Source organism: Armigeres subalbatus, unplaced genomic scaffold (genome assembly GCF_024139115.2).
Source record: "Armigeres subalbatus isolate Guangzhou_Male unplaced genomic scaffold, GZ_Asu_2 Contig1291, whole genome shotgun sequence".
Taxonomy (NCBI): domain Eukaryota; kingdom Metazoa; phylum Arthropoda; class Insecta; order Diptera; family Culicidae; genus Armigeres; species Armigeres subalbatus.
The window spans coordinates 96,810-116,298 of NW_026942058.1; the positions used below are offsets into that span (position 1 = coordinate 96,810).

Here is a 19,489-nt window from a genome sequence, read left to right on the forward strand (position 1 = left end):
TTTGCAGGGTTACGACTGCAGTACGGTTGCATTAAGGCTGTACAAGCAATTAAATCATCTTCTTGTTAACCACTCGATTAGCTGTCAAAAGCAGTGATTGTTTACATTCAGATTGTGCGTGATATAGTTGTAATCTCGTGATCCAAATAGCCTCGGAACCGTAAATGTTTTATTATAGAACAATATTAAAAAAGAAAAATTAACTTTATAAACATCCTCCCAGTCTGCATCCTTCCAGTGAAGCTTAAAATTTTCTAGGTATGTTTGTGTTTTTTTTTCATAGCAGCATCGATTATTACCAAAATATGTTTATCAATGCACGGAGACAGATATGCCATAATTTATATGATAAAAATCACAGAAATAAAGAACAAATTAAATCCCTTTTCATTGCTTTGTTTGTGATGGGATGGAAATGGGAGGTATGAGATGAAGTGCCGAACCGTTCCCCTGTATGCATTGCGTAACATAGAAATCTACAGACATGGTAACTATAGATCGCAAGCTCTGGGCTCAAGGATAGTTTGGATGATCTTTGGAAATCACGAAAAGATATTTTTCAACTTGTTTTGTCATTTCTCCATTACTAATCACAAAAGCTAATGAAACATATCAAATTTACTGGATAATACCTCTTAGAAAAATTTGGGCTTGAAAAGGTTAAAGGTAACTTCTCACTTCGAGAAAATGTCGCGCAATGCCTCGTGATCCCCACGTATTTGAAATGGGGTCTTAAGATTCTCTCGAACCCCTTTGGAAATTCATCACTACACAATCCGTGGGGAAGATTCCTGAGGTAGGAAAAGCAGCTCTCTAACGTACAGGGGTTATGGTTTCAAATCCCACCGGAAGAAGTAGCTACCTCCAAAACATCTTATGAACGTAAGTGAAGAACTGATCCCTGTATCAAAATGTATGGAAAGGAAAAATAACATTTTACAACCGAAGTGATAATTTTGAATAATTATGCATAAATTATGCCTAATTTAATCAAGAATGATATCGATATACCCTGTAATCCGAATATCGGGTGTAATAAGCCACAAAAATAAAGGTGAAAGTAGAAGTAAAAGAGGGTAGATTTTTTTTGAGAGAATACTCAGTACTACAGTACTACTCCATCATTGAGTGGACACAGGATACGACGTTATTGTTTTAACTTGTCAATCTAAAGGAACGAAATATTGATTTTTCTTTCTGCTAACAGATATCTTGGTGCATATCTACCTCCCACCATAATGACTTCAACATTTTCGTCAGAATATTACATTTATATCGGAAGTTTGCAACTTCTCAAGCTCTTATCTGTTAATGACTGTATTTGTCCCTAAAATTAAATGTGCTTCCTCCGCGGTCCTCACATGCCCCTCATCGCGAGGAACGAAAACGAAGTTTAACAATGGAAAACCTAAAGCACTCTCACTCACAACCCGCTTCAAACTACCGTCGATTCTTCGTACACGTTATCGTAGCTGCCGGAATAGTGTCGATTTCGTCCATGGTAAAAACTACCGGTCATATTTCTGCGATCATCCTCGTCCTCGTCTTCGCTGTCTTTCAGCGTAATCCTCGTACTATCATGCTTTCCCTTCCTTTTGACCCACTGATCACTCTCTAGCGGCGACACATCCCTACACTCCAACCCGCCAATATCGCCACCTCTGTCAGGATGATCGCCCTCCAAACATCACAGTTCCACCTTGAACCCCCGAATGAAGGGCAGCCCCGTCGACACTCGCTGCTGGTACTTGTAGTAATCTTCACCGAAGAAGTTCAGCAGCGTGATTTCCTCCATGAAGATCCGATCGTGGAAGAACTTCCAGCTGGCAACGGTGTAGATGATGAAGCACACCGGATTAGCCAGGACCACCTGCGTCCCGATGGACCACCAGAACCAGCCCACGTACGACGGATGCCTCATCAGACTGTACACGCCGTGGGTGACCAGCTCGTGTCCTTGGTGGCGCTCAAATTGGACCTAGGAAAGTTAATAAGTTTTGTTGTACACCACAAACACCGTTTACAAGAATCTGAACTGACTTACAATGTGACTGAAGTTTTTACTCGCTGTGATCATGGCTAACTTTCGTAGGGCTTCACCAGTGAAGCAGAGGACCAATCCCAAGAGCCACAAAAGCCGGCATGTTTTCATGTCTGAAAAGTTCAAGAATACATTACATTATTCAAAATATGTGAGCAAAGCCGCAGCGCCCCTGGCGAAACTTTTATTGAGCGCCTTTTTCTTACTGAAATTCAAATTCCCAATATTTAACATAACTAGAAAGCAATTTGAAGTAGTTTCAAGAATTCTCAAATAACAGTCATGAATACTGACTCAGCGGAGTACTGGAACCTGGTACACGTCGTCTATGTGGATTGCAGAAAATACCCCTAGGTATTATTAAAGTTTTGTTATAATTTTTTACTATTTGCAAAATTTGTAAGGAATGGGAATCAAGGACGGGAAGGACGGACGGGAAGCTCATAAAATTGGAAGAAATTCTTTCGGGAGTCTAAACAAAAAAAAGTTACAAGATAAAGATTGTCGCTGTCGTCGCTGTCCGGAACATCTTTTGCTGGCGAATAAAGGGTGCTAAATGTCAATGAAGGAAAAATACATACGATTTGACATGTTTCGGACAGCAGAACAAAGGGAACCGAAGCGACAATCTTTATCTTGTAACTAAAATATTTTTTGTCTAAACGCAATGAATGATAGTGGTCATAATTTACATAATTTCAGATAATAGTGGTGCAACATTATCAATTTTTGCATGACATATTAAATGAAATTTTCTTTTATGATTTCTTGTTTATGATTTGTGTAAGCCTTCCTTAGCCGTGCGGTAAAATGAACGGCTACAAAGCAAGACCATGCTAAAAGTGGCTGGGTTCGATTCCCGATCAGGTCTAGAAAATCTTCGGGTTGGAAATTTTCTCGGCTTCCCTGGGCATAAAATTATCATTGTGTTACCCTCATTTTATAGGGTAAGATGATAAAAGCCGCCCCACCTGGATCCCCTTCAAATTCTCTGAATTTAGAACATAATAAAATTTAAAACTTATCACAGACCGTAGCTTTATGTTGCACCACCGTACTATGCTAGTTTCGAAAAGAAATGTTGCTCCAAAACAAAACCAGATGTTTTGATGCAGGTCTGATAGGTGCGTACAAGGGTTTTTGAGTGAATACCTTAAAATTAGTCGGGCTATCTTCAGTGGCACAGCAGCTCAAACTGTGAGTTGCATACTTTTTTAGATATTTAATTCGGTTTTTTTCGCAACAACTCTTCTCTGTACAAAACGCCCACTTGCGACTGGCTAATATGACCCATTGTTGATATTATGTTTGGTTTCATATTTTTAGATTCGATATGTCAAGGAACACGTATCAAAAGGCAGATCGGCGATCGTGGACAATCGATAAGCTGTCACAGGCCATGAATGCGGTGAATTATGGCGTGTCACAGAACCAGGCAGCAAAAGAATACGGTATTCCAAAACGAACTTCCGACGATACTTAAAGAAGGCATCAGAAGAAGAATCCTCTGAGCTTGTGGAATTGCCGCCTCTTGGAAGTTTTACAACAGTTTTAACTTCAAAGCAGGAGGAGCAGCTAGTGGCGTATGCTAATCAAATGGGAGAGTGTTTTTGTGAATTGAGTTCCAAGGAAGTGCATTCCAGTTGGCAGAGAGGAATAATATTTATTTATTTATTTATTTATTTGGCTGACTGGCTGAAAAGTTTTTTTCGATGTCACCCGACACTTTCGCTACGAGCACCAAAAAGCACATCTCTTGCACGGGCAAGAGGTTTCACCAGGAAAAGTACTATGCAGTTTTTGACCTCTTGGAGCATATTTACGATGGGCATGCGTACCCTCCCAGCCGAATATGAAATGTAGACGAGACTGGTGTTAGCAAAGTATGTATAATTTATACCTATTCTAACAATTCCATAACTAACTAGAGAAGATGATGCTGAAGATGGTCCTGCCACATACCCCTACAAAGGTTTGAGCTAGACGATTTGTCTTTACGATAATTAATTGAATTTGATATAATAACAATTAAATAAGATATGCAAAAAAAAATCCACTTCAATTGTACAGAAATATTCGTATGCAGTAACATCTTCCAATATTTCAACTGCTCTCAAAACCTCTAAAGTGATCCTGAAAAGTTCCTGTTTGACGTTAGCACATTTCACTTCATTGACAAGAACGGGGTGGTTGGTCACATCATTGGTGGCTCAGGAAAATTAGCAGGATGTCCTTGAAAACATCGTGCAAACAGATCGTGAGATTCCATGCTTGATTCCGAAAAAGATTAACCAGCCTACTGATCAATCGTCGAATACAGTATCAAGTCCTGAGAAGATTACTTTGCTCCAAAAATTCTTTGCAATGTATCACAAATCATGCCAATAATGGGCAATCGGAAGTCAAGAGAAAAAATCGACCGAAAACCCGCAACACTCAAAATCAGGAAAGCGTGCCATCAACGAGTTCCAAGCGACGTCGATGGAATAAAGGCTTCCAGAAATTACCGAACATATCTGCTACTTTTGACATTGCTACGCAAATGTTTGATCTCAATCCTATAGTCCAAAAGCAGAATGAGAGGAACGAACTTCTGGGAAAAAAAGCAACATTGAGTAGAGCTTACTTCATCGCCTTACCGGAAGCATCTCAAGGAAGCAAATGCCACCAAAGACCTAAAAACTATCAACAAGAATTCTGGGCGTAAACAAAAATTTGAATCAAACTTCAGCCTATGTACAAGATATGCCTTGTTCAGTGTGCGGATCCTTTTCCAGTAATTCAAATAATGGATCCGGGTGGATAAAATGTGTAAGTTGTACAGATTGGTCTCATATTGAATATCAGATACAGATGAAAATTCTGCAACATGCTACATCTGCATTTTATGAGTTCATCTTCAATTAGCAGCGTTCAATTAAATCATATTATATATGAGACTGAATTTCATAGAAAGTTGATAATTAAAATAAGGTACTTTAATGATAAACAATAGTTTGGTGTAACACTTACTGTAACTTTTTCTGTTAAGTTTTGCCTTTCTCGTACACTAAGTGTACGTAAAGGCTATAATATTGCTTCAAAAACAAAATTTTGATAGGAGGCCCGGAGGGCCGATTTTTATATACCGATCGACTCAGCTCGACGAATTGAGGTGATGTCTGTATGTGTGTATGTATGTATGTGTGTGTGCGTATGTGTGTATGTGTACAAATTTTGTAGAAACACTTTTTGAAACTTAGCATTATCCGATTTACTCGCAACAAGTTGCATTCGACGACCCATTGTTTGCTATTGAAAATTGGCTCGATCGGACATTGCATTTCGGAATTATTAAAAAATCATTGTTTTTTCCCAAGGGTCCCCCCTTGGAAAAAAAATTCAAAACCGAAAAAAAAATGTTTTTCCGAAAATGGTGGCAATGCATTTTAACTAATGCAAAAACATGCAAAATGATCGAAAAAATGTAATCTATTCTCCTAAAGAGCTTTTCTGACCTTTCTAATGTGATTCTTTCAATATATTTTATAATGCACGAGAAAGGCATCATCACTGCTAGGGGGATTAATCTGGATTTTTTAATGTAATAATGGATAAAAATATTGTTTTCATTCGATGTAGACATACTTATTCAACGATTGGATTCCAATAAAATATGTTGAACATTATTACTGGGAGACGTCTGTGTTGACAAAGCAATCTAGGCTGATGATGCATTTCAACTTGTTTTGTGTATACACAGCTGTGCAGTAACCAACACGAAATGAGCGAAAACAAGCGAGAATCACCATTTTTCTGTGGGGGATGCCTATCCGATTCTGTTTTTCGCACTTGTATACAAGTTTGATAAATTTGTTATCATGGCTTGTTATAATTCGGAACAGTTTTTGCCTCTCTTTTATCTTTGTTCGTTATCTATTGAGAGCGATTTCTGCAAACCCTGGTAGGGATACCTAAATAAATTTCGAGTAAAATCAGCAATGAATGAAATTGGAATGTTTCGGCGGATTCATTTTGAATCTAAAACTGAAACATGTAGGTCTACACCCCCGGAAATATTGTCTATACGAAACAAAGCTAGAACGCTTTTTATACCGAAGTTGGATTTTTCTCCAGATGCAGGCAACTTTCCCAACTTCAGAAGTAGTGCGCTGGATTCATCTAAAGATGCGCTAAACAACAGCATCAATTTGACAGATAAAACTTCGGAAGAAAATTCGGTTCGGAAGTCCCGATTTCCGAATTCTAAGTTGGTGCTACGGCGACAATAATTATAACACCACCGCTGGTTTTACTTACACAGGGTTGTTACGACTACGCAAATTTACATAACTTAGTTTTAGTTTTAGGTGAGAATCTAATACAGTCGCCTCTCCACATCTCGATATTGAAGGGACCATCGAGATATGGAGAGATCGAAGAATGGAAGGAAAATTGAGATGGGTACTAGATTCAAAAAAGCTCGTTTCTCTTTCTTATTCATCTACAACAAATAAGGGGTCAGACAACAATATAAAAAACAAAAAATCAGACCGCATCGTGCTTTCGTGCTGTGCGGTTCTTTCTCTCTTTGCGGAAGGAAGTTTTTAATACTACCCGAAGCTATTTTAATTTCAACGGTGCTTCTTAGCGCTATTTGTACCCACTGATCCCGTTACGATCTTTGCAAGGACCCGTGCCTTCGTTTTACGTTGGACCCGTTTGCGGAAGTAAAATTCCGACAAGCGGTGGTAATCCTGCAGGGACACCGTTCTGGGAAAAAACCTCTTAGAAGGTCACGTCTCCACGCTCAGCAATGAGCATTAATAAAAATAAGAGGAAGGGGGAGTCTCTGAATTCTCCACTTCCTTCAAAGAAACAAGGTTTCAAGACCGTCCTGCCAAAGCGCGGAAAAAATAGAAGGAAGCTGGAGAATTCAGATATTCCTTCTAACTCTAATATCGGAAATAATTCTTCTCCAATCGAACTGAGCAATCAGTTCGATTTGATTAATGATGAAATTGAGCAAATCGAATATACCTCTAGCCCAGGTGATTCGATTCATGCGAAAAAGCAAAGGATTCCGCCAATTGTGGTATCTGTTGCCGAGTTTTCTGGCTTCCGGAATGAGATTTTGAGTAACCTTCATCAAGGTTCAAGGTTTCATTTCAGATTGCTAGGAAGGGTGACTGCCGCGTTTTGCCGGGATCCTTTGACGATCGCAAACGTCTTCTTCACTATTTAACTGAGAAGCGCCATAAATTCTTCACATACGACGACAAAACTGAGCGATTGTTCAAAGTCGTCCTGAAAGGTCTCCCCAGTGATGATAAATCACTAGATGAGATTAAAATTGAAATTTCTCAATTACTTGGATTTTCACCAGTCCAAGTAATTAAGATGAAAAAGAAATCCCACTCTGGTACTTCCCAGAGGGGCATTTCTCAAGAATTTTATTTAGTTCATTTTAACAAAAGTGAACTAAATAATATGAAAAGTTTGGAAAAGGCCTGTATTATGTCCCATGTCCGTGTTACATGGGAACATTTCCGCAGGCCTGGGGAAATTTCCAAAACCCCACCCAGTGCCGTAAGTGCCAAAAGTGGGGTCATGGAACCAAACATTGTCACATGGATGCTAAATGCATGATATGTGGTGGAACCTCTCACGCCAAGGACGCATGTCCTGTGAGAGAAGATTCCAATAAATTTAAATGTGCAAATTGTGGGGGCAATCATAAATCCAATTTCTGGGAATGCCCTTCACGCAAAAAAGTTTTGAATTCCCGTGCAAAATTAATGACGGGAAATTCCAATCGGATCCCAGATTCGACGGGTAGAAATTTTTCAAACGCTCAAATTTCGAAACCAGTTACCGGTCGAGCAATTCATACCCACCACAATTCACAAACAAATTTTGCCGCTCGTCAACGGGTAGCAAGCACTTCAGTAAATTCCAATTTTTCGAATGTACCTACGTATGCAAACATCGCTGCTGGTAGACAAAATTTCTTTTCTCAAAATGAGGTTTATACCCATGTCCCAACGGAAAATAATGTTGCCGATTCAGGTAGCATGACTGCTTCCGATTTTGATTTTTTAACTGAACAATTGCATCACATGATTGATGCAATGTTCAAAGCAAATACCATACCAGAAGCTGTTCAGGTTGGTATAAAGTACACACAAAAAATTGTTATCGGACTCCGTTTCAATGGATCCAAATAATTGTGTGAAAGTTTTAAATTGGAATGCCCGCTCTTTAAAGGGTAAGGAAGATGAATTATTCAACTTCCTATCAGTTCATAATGTGCATATTGCCATTATAACTGAAACCTATTTAAAACCAGGACTCTCCATTAAACGGAATCCAAATTATTTTATCTACAGAAATGATCGTCTTGACAGCGCCTGTGGTGGGGTCGCCATTGTCATTAATAGACGTATCAAACATAAATTATTTTCTTCGTTCGAAACCAAAGTTTTTGAAACCTTGGGAGTTTCTGTTGAAACAAATTTTGGTCAATTTTCCTTCATTGCAGCCTATTTGCCTTTTCAATGCAATGGGCAGCAAAAGAATTTGTTGAAAGCTGATCTTCAAATTCTGACTCGCAACAAATCAAAATTCTTCGTAATTGGTGACTTCAATGCCAAACACCGTTCATGGAATAATGCTCAAAGCAATTCCAATGGTAAAATTTTATTTGAAGATTGTTCTGCGGGATATTATACTATTCAATATCCCAATGGACCAACTTGTTTTTCTTCCAGTCGAAATCCTTCTACAATTGATTTAGTTTTAACGGATTCAAGTCAGCTGTGTGGCCAATTGGTAACTCATGCTGACTTTGACTCTGATCACCTTCCTGTGACGTTTGAAATCTCACAAGAAGCCATTTATAATCCAATCAGCTCTACTTTTAATTATCATAGAGCTGATTGGGATTTCTCTCAAAACGTATATCGATAGGAATTTTGATATTGATATTCCTCTCGATACCAAAAGTGATATTGATAATGATCTCGTATCTTTGACAAATTTAATTGTCGAAGCCAAGGCATTGCAATTCCGGAAATGTGAAATTAAATTCAACTCCATTATTATTGACGACGATCTTCAGCTACTGATCCGTCTTAAAAATGTGAGAAGAAGGCAATACCAAAGAACTCGCGATCCCGCGTTGAAAGTTATTTGGCGAGATTTGCAGAATGAAATTAAAAAACGTTTCGCTATTCTGAGAAATACCAACTTTGAGAATAATGTCTCGAAGTTGGATCCCAGTTCGAAACCCTTTTGAAAATTAACGAAAATTCTTAAAAACCTCAAAAGCCAATTCCAGCGCTTAAAGAAAGAGAAATTTTTTTTTCAACAGATGGCGAAAAGGCTCAAAAACTTGCTCAGCAGTTCGAGAGTGCCCATAATTTTAGTCTAGGTCTCACTAGTCCAATTGAGGATCAGGTCACACGGAGCTTCGAAGACATTCTCAATCAAGAGAATGTTTTCGACTTTTCGTTGGGAACTAATTTGGATGAAGATAATACTAGAAAATTTAAAAATATGAAAGCCCCGGGTGATGATGGTATTTTCTACATACTTATCAAAAAACTTCCTGAGAGCTCTTTATCCTTTTTGGTTAATTTATTTAACAAATGTTTTCAATTGGCATACTTCCCAGATAAATGGAAAAACGCCAAAGTTGTTCCAATTTTGAAGCCGGACAAAAATCCAGCTGAGGCTTCTAGTTATCGCCCAATCAGTTTGCTTTCTTCGATAAGCAAACTGTTTGAAAAGATTATTTTAAATAGAATGATGGTTCATATTAATGACAATTCTATTTTTGCTGATGAGCAATTTGGTTTTCGCCATGGGCATTCAACCACTCATCAGTTATTAAGAGTTACGAACTTAATTCGGCTCAACAAATCTGAAGGATATTCGACTGGAGTTGCTCTTCTTGATATAGAGAAAGCATTTGACAGTGTTTGGCATGAAGGTTTGATTGTAAAATTGATGAATTTTAATTTTCCTCTGTACATTATTAAACTGATCCAAAATTATTTATCAGATCGCTCACTGCAGGTAAACTATCAGAATTCTAAATCTGATAGATTACCTGTAAGGGCCGGTGTCCCCCAATGCAGCATACTGGGGCCGATTTTGTATAACATTTTTACTTCTGACATACCTGATTTACCACCAGGGTGTCAAAAATCTTTGTTCGCAGATGACACGGGCCTTTCAGCCAAAGGGCGAAGCCTTCGTGTCATTTGTAGTAGATTGCAAAAAAGTTTGGATATTTTCTCCACTTACTTGCAAAAATGGAAAATTTCCCCGAATGCTTCCAAAACTCAGCTTATAATTTTCCCACATAAGCCGAGAGCTTCTTATTTGAAACCTTCTAGCAGACATATTGTCACTATGAACGGGGTTCCAATTCATTGGTCTAGCGAAGCTAAATATTTAGGACTTCTGCTAGATCAAAAATTAACTTTTAAAAATCACATTGAAGGCCTTCAAGCCAAATGTAGCAAATATATTAAGTATCTATATCCACTTATAAACAGAAAATCAAAACTTTGTCTTAAGAACAAACTTTTGATTTACAAACAAATTTTTAGACCTGCCATGTTGTATGCTGTGCCAATATGGACTAGTTGCTGCAATACCAGAAAGAAGGTACTTCAGAGGATTCAAAATAAAATTTTGAAAATGATTCTGAAGTTGCCTCCGTGGTATAGTACCAATGAACTTCATAGAATTTCTAATATTGATACATTGCAACAAATGTTCAACAAAATAATTTCCAATTATAGACAAAAATCGTTGCAATCTTCTATTGCAACGATTAACTCCTTGTGCCCTTAGTATAAAATAGGTTAAGATTAGTTTAATGTTGAAAACATTGTAATTCCTACATGGTACATTCAACCAGAGGAAAAATTCTAACTGCCAGTGGCAATTGAAATGTATTAATAATAACTAAAAATATAACATAGCAAATAAGGACGATAGTGTTAAGAAAACACGGAACACCTAGTCTAAGAGATGAATGCATGTATTAGATAACTAGCAAATAAAATTAGTTAAAAAAAAAACAAAACGGTTCATCGATTCCAAGCAGATGCCTCATTTTAATACACCCGATTCTGTTTTAACACGGATTTATTTCTGGAGAATTTTTTGCGATATTTTTGGATAACTCCGATGGTATTTTTACAAGATTACCAACAGAAAACGAAGATACCTCCTAGACAGGATGTCGACTTAGTTTCAAAATGAAAATTCCATGGTTTTTCCAAGTTTTTTCCAGGGTTTGCAATAAATGTTAAGGATTCTAAAAATACGTTGAACACATAACATCTAGAAACAGCATTCACGAGTTTATGTTTTACATGGTGCAGATGATTTTTATTAATTTTTGGAAAAAGGTATAAATAATTCTGAAAGGTAAATAGGAAAGTTATTGAACGTTAAACAATAATTATCATGGGTCATAACGTCACAATAATTCTTAAACTTTGAAGATTTGATAACATTAAATGCTAAAATTCTTCCTTGGCTTACTTTAGGCAAATTCAAACATTACGATTTTTTATTGTATTTTGTCGTCTGGAAATTGTGGAAAGAGTTTCTTGAGAAATTTCTTGAAAAATTCGAACAAAAATGACAAGGGAAAATCCTCCAGACTTCTTTTGATAATACTTCAAAAAATTCTTTCGTAAATTCATTCAGAAACTCTTTCAGGCATACAATCAGAAAATCTTCCAAAATTGTCTCCAGGAATTCCATTAGTAATTCTTCTAGGAATTTATTCTGAAACTGCTTCAAAAATTTCCTTTAGAAATCGCTTTAGAGAAAACATAAGGAATTTATTTGGAACTCTTATGTTAAGGATTTCTTTCTGAAATTCCTTATTCTGGGAATTATTTCTTTTTTTCCGGAAATTCCTTCAGAAATTCTTCCTTCAGAAGTTCTATTAGTTTGTAATTTTCTCTAGAAAATAGAATCCGAAAATTCTATGGCAAAATTCTACAAATTTCCGAATAAATTTCTTAAGAAATTTCTGAATAAATTCCGAAATGAATATCAGAAAAATCCAGAAAATTCAATATAGGAGGGGGACGTGATAAAAATAAAATAGCGTCACTGTCAGCAAGTACATAGATTTACAAAAAAAATCATGTGACACAGCACAGTTAAGACCAGTTTAGACCAAACAATAGACAAAAAACGACAAATTTTCCCCCTGAGGAAGAAACAATCCCCGTGTCGAAACGTCGAGAAAATTGCATATTCGTTTCTTTACGTTAAAACCGAAGAAGCCGTTGAAATTTAAAAAAAATTATTGAGTTCTTTTAGTGGAATGTCTTCCCTTGTCATAAGACGAGTTTAATACTATTTCATTTAATTCCACCATGTTGTAATCAATATCGATTCGTATTTCGACTTCAAAAGTAAGGCGTTTCGTGGTGGAAATAAATGGAATAATACGAAACTCGTCTTTTTTTTTTGTTGGGGCGTAGAACCACTGCGTCCATTGAGTTGAACTTTTGTGGTAAAACTCGTCTTATGCCAGGTACTAAAATTTAATAATTCATCAAAGGATTCCTTTGGAAATTCTTTTAGAAATTCCTTTAAAAAATTTTTTTTCGTTGGGTAGAAATCGATTAAAATTATTCAATTATCCCAACGATGAATCGATTAATCGAAGTAATCGACATCCTTATGAGTAAAATCAGTAGTAATTCAGTTTCATTCCAAAATTTTAACCATTATTCTAGTTTGAATCTAGAGTAAAATAGATCAAACTCGATGGTTTCTCCATCAATGTTCCATACATGTTTTTCAAATTTTCAATTCAATGAAATCATTATGTTGCTGCTAAAAAGACGCCGTAAATGCAAAGTGGATTGATCCGTAAATAAAATAACGCATTCGCACACCAAAACGAAAAATATTTGAATCTCGTGATTCAATCGTGGTTCAAATCTGCAGAAAATAGAACGGAGCGTTATACCAGTTTTATTTTTTTGACAGTTGACTGGTATAAAAAATAAATCTACAACAGCTGCTGGGATAATTAATGTTTCAGATTCATATTCAAACTGACAGCCCCGAACGATTTGAATTACTCCTGATTTTACTCTTAGTGGAATAATTAGAAGTAATTTGATTAAAAACGGAAAGCAGTATCAAGTGTGATATCACAAAATAAAATTTGAAATCGAAAAATTGCATGGTAGAAGGAAAGTCCAGCCCCGTACTGCTAACCGTTTTCAATTAAATGCTAATAACATTTTTGAGAAGAGTTCCCGTGTTCCCGCTGTTTCCTCGTGCATTTTTTTCATATATTATCCTTCGACTTCTTCTTCTTCATGCAACCTTTATTATTAGATTGAATCTTACTAGAACATGTTAAATTGTGGCGGTTATCGACATTAATTTATTGGCTTTCTTCGGTGATAATTTCGGCAGATTTTGATGATTATTATATTGTGGTGGCTATTACCGCACGTAAAATGCTGGATAAATGACGAAAACAGAACAATATAACTTACGTTATTGAAATTAAAATTTCCACGATCGAAAATCATTTTGCAATACATAATTAAATACCCGCGCGAAATGTAATCGGTGCAATATGAACGGAGCTTTAAACTTCAAGAACAGCACTAGCGCCACACCAACAAACGGTGGCTTCAAGAACTTGCGCTGGTTTCACGGGGTTGGTAAAATCCAGATTAATCGATTAGTCTCTCGATTCGTCTCGATTATTCACTGGGTAGTAATCGATTCAAAATAAATCGATTATCGCAACGATGAATCGATTAATCGAACTAATCAATTAATTTTCGATATCTCTAAGCACAGCTTGGCTTAAAAGTAATAAAATAATTGAACAGGTCAAACAGTAATTTAAAAACTATAGGTGTAGGTGAAAAGATAAACGTCTCGCGACTACTACAAAATACTCACCAGGGAAGAAATAAACCTCGATGAAATACTCAACCCAACTGGCCGCTGCCGCCAAGGCATAGTGAAGTGAGTGGTTCAGAATGAATGAGTCCGGCGAAAGAGTTTTAGGATTGCAAAATGCTATTCCTAGATATTCCGAATAATGGAATACGGACATCAGTGTGACATAAACTCCGAATGATTTATACTCTTCTGGGCAGTTTTGGAATATGAGTACCCCCAGGGAAAATACAGCTCCTAAGAATGTTGCTCGCACGGCAATCTGTAAAAATAACAATAAAATGATTACGATAGAAGTCTCGAAAGGCTGTTGTTCAAGGTTTTCAAACTCTTGACTGTGTCCATTAAAACTCTTAATCTTTCTTTAAAGAAAAGATAAAGCGGCCTAAAAATAGCTACCGTTGTTTTGTTGTTTTCGATCGTTCTCGGCAAAGGTTCGAGAATACTTGTAATTTATTCAAAGAAAAGTCAACAAAGACGCAATCGAATCTCGTGCAAACGAGATGTGTAAATTTCTCGTAAACATCTTGAACATGACTTTCATGATGAAGTCATCAGCGCTTCCAACTGTTCATTTTAAATTTCTCAGCTGCGAGTGGTAGGTATTTCTCATGACTCACTAATGATTTGTAACAAAAGGTCCTCACCTGATAATCTTTGGTGACAAACTTCAATCGGATGGCAACATTCAGAACTAGATAATAAGCCCCAAGAAAGCCGGCTTTGACCCAGAAACCAACATCTCCGGCGAACACGTCCAACTCGAAGAAAACCCATTGCAGAGCTAAGCTGAAAACGGCACTAACAAAGCAGTACAGGCTCAGCTTGCCTTCGTAGCACAGCATCTTGCTGCGATCGTTGCCCTTTGAACAGCTGTTTGTTTACTAAACACAAGGCTACTTTTTCACTTTAGAACCCTGACTAGAACACCGTGGATTCAATCAATTTGCAAAAACATTCTCTGTTTTGAATTCCTTGGTACTGTCCTGCTGCAGCTACGTTTCGAGTATCGATCCCTACAGAAAAATAAACATTGCACTTTTTAAGAAAAATAATACGTAAAATTTGATTGAAACACGTCGCAAATGTATTACACGAAATATAAATTACGATTAGAGCATAAAATAATCACTAAAACACTTTATTATAAGACTTTTTTCGCGATATTGTGGCAGCTGTTCTAGTAGAAACCGAACTGTTATCTGCACTCACCGTCACATAAATATTTCGATTGCAATTTGAAACGCTAAGAGAGTAGGAACGGTGAGAGGAAATCGTGAGAGTAAAAAGTTAGTTTTGTTTTGATGCTTTCATTCTTACAGTGATGGCGGAGGACAATCATACCAACCTACTTACAGTCACCTATCGCTCATTGGGCTACGATTTACTTGGGCTGTTGTAGTTAGCTGTATAGACTGAAGGCCCTGTACAGCTGCCATCGGCCAACAAGCTTTGAGTATTCTGCATCAAAGCTTAGAACCAGTAATAGCAACATTATTATATGTACGGTAATAGGGCACAATCATAAATGCGATCCAATTTATAATCGATTGGTCGGAACAAACATGCGTAAGACAACTGTACCAGTTCTGGCCATGTTCCTAATTTGGCCAGTTTCTTGCACACAGCAAATAATTTTGAAAATTCAACGACGTGTAAAATTGCAGCTCACCCCATCAAACGGATTAACATTCGATATTCAATTAAATTTTATTGAATTTTACAAGCAAGCACCTTTTAAATTTATTTCGATTTGAAAGAATAGTGGGATCGATTGAATGTTACATTTATTTGCATGCTCCAAATATGTGCATGAAAATACATTTAAAATCACAACATATTTTTATCTGTGCATAACTCCGAAAATAAAGCAATTCTCTAGGGTTTTATTAGTTCTAACAGAAGATATATCGCTTCTTATGCTTTTTCGCTGTTGAAACTGATGGATACTTTTTGGAAAATATGTATGTCTCCAATCGCTCGTCTCCCTGCACACCGGCCGTACGCACATATTCCTCGATTGCAAACAGCCAGCCAATGCGGGTCTACTCGGAGCCTGTACGGATCAACAATGTGTACAGAGCTAGTTTTGTCCGTGAATGTAAGCTGCCAGACTTTAGCTGTCTACGCAAACATCCCGGTTAAAGCTAAACAATTTGAAACTGTTTCCATTCTCTACAACCTACAATTCAAATTTCAAAATGCGCTAAAGTATATTAATTTTTATTAATACTCACACATAAACCAACTGTGGCTTAACATTGGGCTATACAAGACGGCAGACTAAGCCCCAGACCAAGATTTTTTTATGTACAGGTTATCCGACTTCGTCATTAGATGGGAATAACCAGCGCGGGGGGAAAACATTCATTTTCAGTGCAAAACGTAAACAAACGAGCATAAATTCCATACAAAAATCCAAGATGGCTGAGTTGGGGGTATTGACAAGTTGGATAACATGTACATGAAAAAATCTTGCCCCAGACTACGCGCAGCAGCTGGAAGTGGCACTACCAACGGAAGGGCGGCTACACGCAGCTTCTTTTGAAAATGGCTGTCGATCCGCCATTTGGTAGCACCGCAACCGTTGCACTTGGAACTGTTCCCCGGATCCAAGAAACGACTGGTATGGCGGCGAAAGTGAGCAATTAGTGGAGGAAAAGAACGCAGCATGGGCGAGATTGCTGCAACACCACACGAGAGCGAACGAGGCACGATACTAAACGCGCGCGGGACAGACAAAACTCGATTTTCCGAAGGTAAAAGCGCCAACAGGAAGATTAACCGTGAAGAGACGAAGCAAATGTACCGCGCTAGTAACACACGGAAGCTCTATGTAAAACTGAACCATTAACCCACGTGCCGCAACCTGACATAGGGGAACGGTTCGCCACTTCATCTCATAGCTCCTATTTCCATCCCATCAAAAACAAAGCAATGGAAAGGAATTTGTTTTGTTCATTATTTTTGTGATTTTTTTCAGCAGTGAGCACGCATGTTGACAAAAAGAAACGACGAATTTGGTGCCGTATTTCTTTGTTTAGCGATGAGATGGATATATGTACAGTGAGATGGAGATTGGAAAAATTCCGGTTTTTATAGGGCCATATGCTGCAGCCTTACATATGTATGGATGGACATGAACAGAAATCTTCTTGAGGCGAGCGTGAGGTGATCCAAAGGTGGCGGCAACACTACGAAGAGCACCTGAATGGCGATGTGGCAGAAAACGAGGGCGGCATGGTGACGAACCTGGGAGCACGCGCGCAAGACATAAGTTTTCCAGCTCCGGATCTCGAGGAAACCCAGGAGTGAGTGGCTACAAATTGCTGAATAGAAATACGAAGACATCAGCTCTCCGTCGGCGCGTGTGCACGCCACGGAGGGCTCCACCCCAGTACCCCGAATGCCATTACCCCGAAGGCCACTACCCCGAAGGCCACTACCCCGAATGGGACAGTGCCCCGAAAGTCATTACCCCGAATGGGATACTACCCCGAAATCCATTACCCCGAAAAGCAATTACCCCGAAAACATTTAGAATCTATAGTATTCTATTATTATGTTTAACACCAACAGATATCGATGAATCGCAAAGTTTTTAACCTACCAGTTTAACCAACGGTTTTGATTTTTCTTCTTATTGGCTTTAACTGTCATTCCTGTCATCATGACATGGAAAAGTACTGTTCTACGAAATGGAGTAAAAGATCCTTTTTTCCAACAGAACGCGTTTTCCCGGTATAAGGCGAACAGAGGAGATGATGCCTTGTTTTAATGAACGAGTTTGCCCGGTATAAGGCATACAGGATAAATATGATCTTTTTGTTTTAATAAACGCGTTTGCCCGGTATAAGGCAGAGAGGGGAGATGATGCCTTCATTAAATGGACGGGTTTGCCCGGTATAAGGCACACCGAGGAAATAATTCCTTGTATAAATGAACGCGTTATCCTGGTATAAGACAGACAGAGGAGATGACGCCTTCTTTAAATGGACGGGTTTGCTCGGTATAAGGCATACAGAGGAAAGTATTCCTCGTTTAAATGAAAGCGTTTGCCCGGTATAAGGCAGACAGAGGAGATGCCTTCTTTAAATGGACGCGTTTGCCCGGTGTAAGGCAGACAGAGGAGATGATGCCTTCTTTAAATGGACGGTATAAGGCACACCGAGGAAATAATGGCATGTTTAAATGAACACGTTTGCCCGGCATAAGGCAGACAGAAGAGATGATGCCTTCTTTAAATAGACGCGTTTGCCTGGTATAAGGCAGACAGAGGAGATGATGCCTTCTTTAAATGGACTGGTTTGACCGGTATAAAACAGACAGAGGAGAGGATGCCTTCTTTAAATGGACGTGTTTGCCCGGTATAAGGCAGACAGAGGAGATGATACCACCTTTTAATGAACGTGTTTATACCTCGATAAGGCACACAGAGGAAATACTGCCTTTTTAAAAGGAACGTCTGCTCGATAGAAGGGGAAACGAGATGATGCCTTCTTTAAGCCAACGCAACTTCCCGAAGACGAACAAGATCTCCCTCTCTCTCACTCTCATACACAAACTCTCACTCACTTCCTCTGTCTCACTAATTATTACTCATTCACCCACTCTCATTCATTCACCCACTTTTACTCACTTAACCACTCTTACTCACTCATCCACTTTTACTCATTCATTTACTTTCAATCATTCGTTTTCTCTTTCTCGCTCACTCTTACTCACTCACTCTTACTCGTTTACTCTTACTCGCTCACTCACTAACTCTTACTTGCTCACTCACACTCACTCTTACTCACCCATTCACCCCTCATCGATATTGAGATTTAGACCACGCTTCATCCAGAATCCATTGCTTTTACTAAAGTGACCAAGGAACAACTTCTACCTTGTTGCCCTAGTAGCCATGCTGACGTGGACCGCAATTGCGTCCAACTCTCTGCATTGTGCATGAAAACGTGCTGCATAATCTCCCCCTGCCATTCAGGAATCTTGAAGAGTGCCATACAAAGTTCCAAACTGCATAAAAACAGTATAAGTTCTAATTATTGTTCATTCTTATGAAATTTGAATAAACTTTTATTGAGTAACATTTTTTTCATTGAAATGAAGTATTAACTTGAAATAATGACTAATTCGGGGTACTGGCGCATTCGGGGTAGTGTCCCATTAGGGGTAATGGCATTCGGGGTAGTGACTCATTCGGGGTTGCGGCATTCGGGGTAGTGGCCTTCGGGGTAATGGCATTATGGGTAATGGAATTATGGGTAGTGTCGTAGAGTCGCCACGGAGATCTGACAAGAAGAGGGCCGCGTCTTGGCTTGCTGCTCGCCGATTGACACGCTGAGGTGTTAACACCGACGAATCGACGTGTCACCCCATAGTAAATTAATCAAATTTTCTGCCCATGCTGCTGTGATGAAAAATCAACGAACACTACCGCCACCCCCATAATGGCTCGCGAATTTTTCGTAGCTCAGCCTCCAACATGCC

The 19,489-nt window shown here is 38.4% G+C and overlaps 1 protein-coding gene across 5 annotated transcripts; it reads right to left on the reverse strand.

Moving 5' to 3' along the window:
- Window positions 1-200: 200 nt before the first annotated feature.
- LOC134202578 (protein-S-isoprenylcysteine O-methyltransferase-like) lies at window positions 201-15,226 on the reverse strand. Of its 5 annotated transcripts, none has more exons than XM_062677596.1 (5): window positions 15,209-15,226; window positions 14,644-15,012; window positions 13,997-14,258; window positions 2,045-2,154; window positions 201-1,978 (listed from the first exon to the last, which is right to left on the reverse strand). In XM_062677596.1, the coding sequence occupies exons 2-5, from the start codon at window positions 14,839-14,841 to the stop codon at window positions 1,688-1,690; spliced, it is 861 nt and encodes a 286-aa protein (XP_062533580.1). In that variant the 5' UTR covers window positions 14,842-15,012; window positions 15,209-15,226; the 3' UTR covers window positions 201-1,687. The 5 variants fall into 5 exon arrangements, with proteins under 5 accessions (XP_062533580.1, XP_062533575.1, XP_062533576.1 ...); XM_062677591.1 differs by having other exon boundaries at window positions 15,107-15,226; XM_062677592.1 differs by lacking the exon at window positions 15,209-15,226 and adding an exon at window positions 15,091-15,208.
- Between the last annotated feature and the right edge of the window lie 4,263 nt (window positions 15,227-19,489).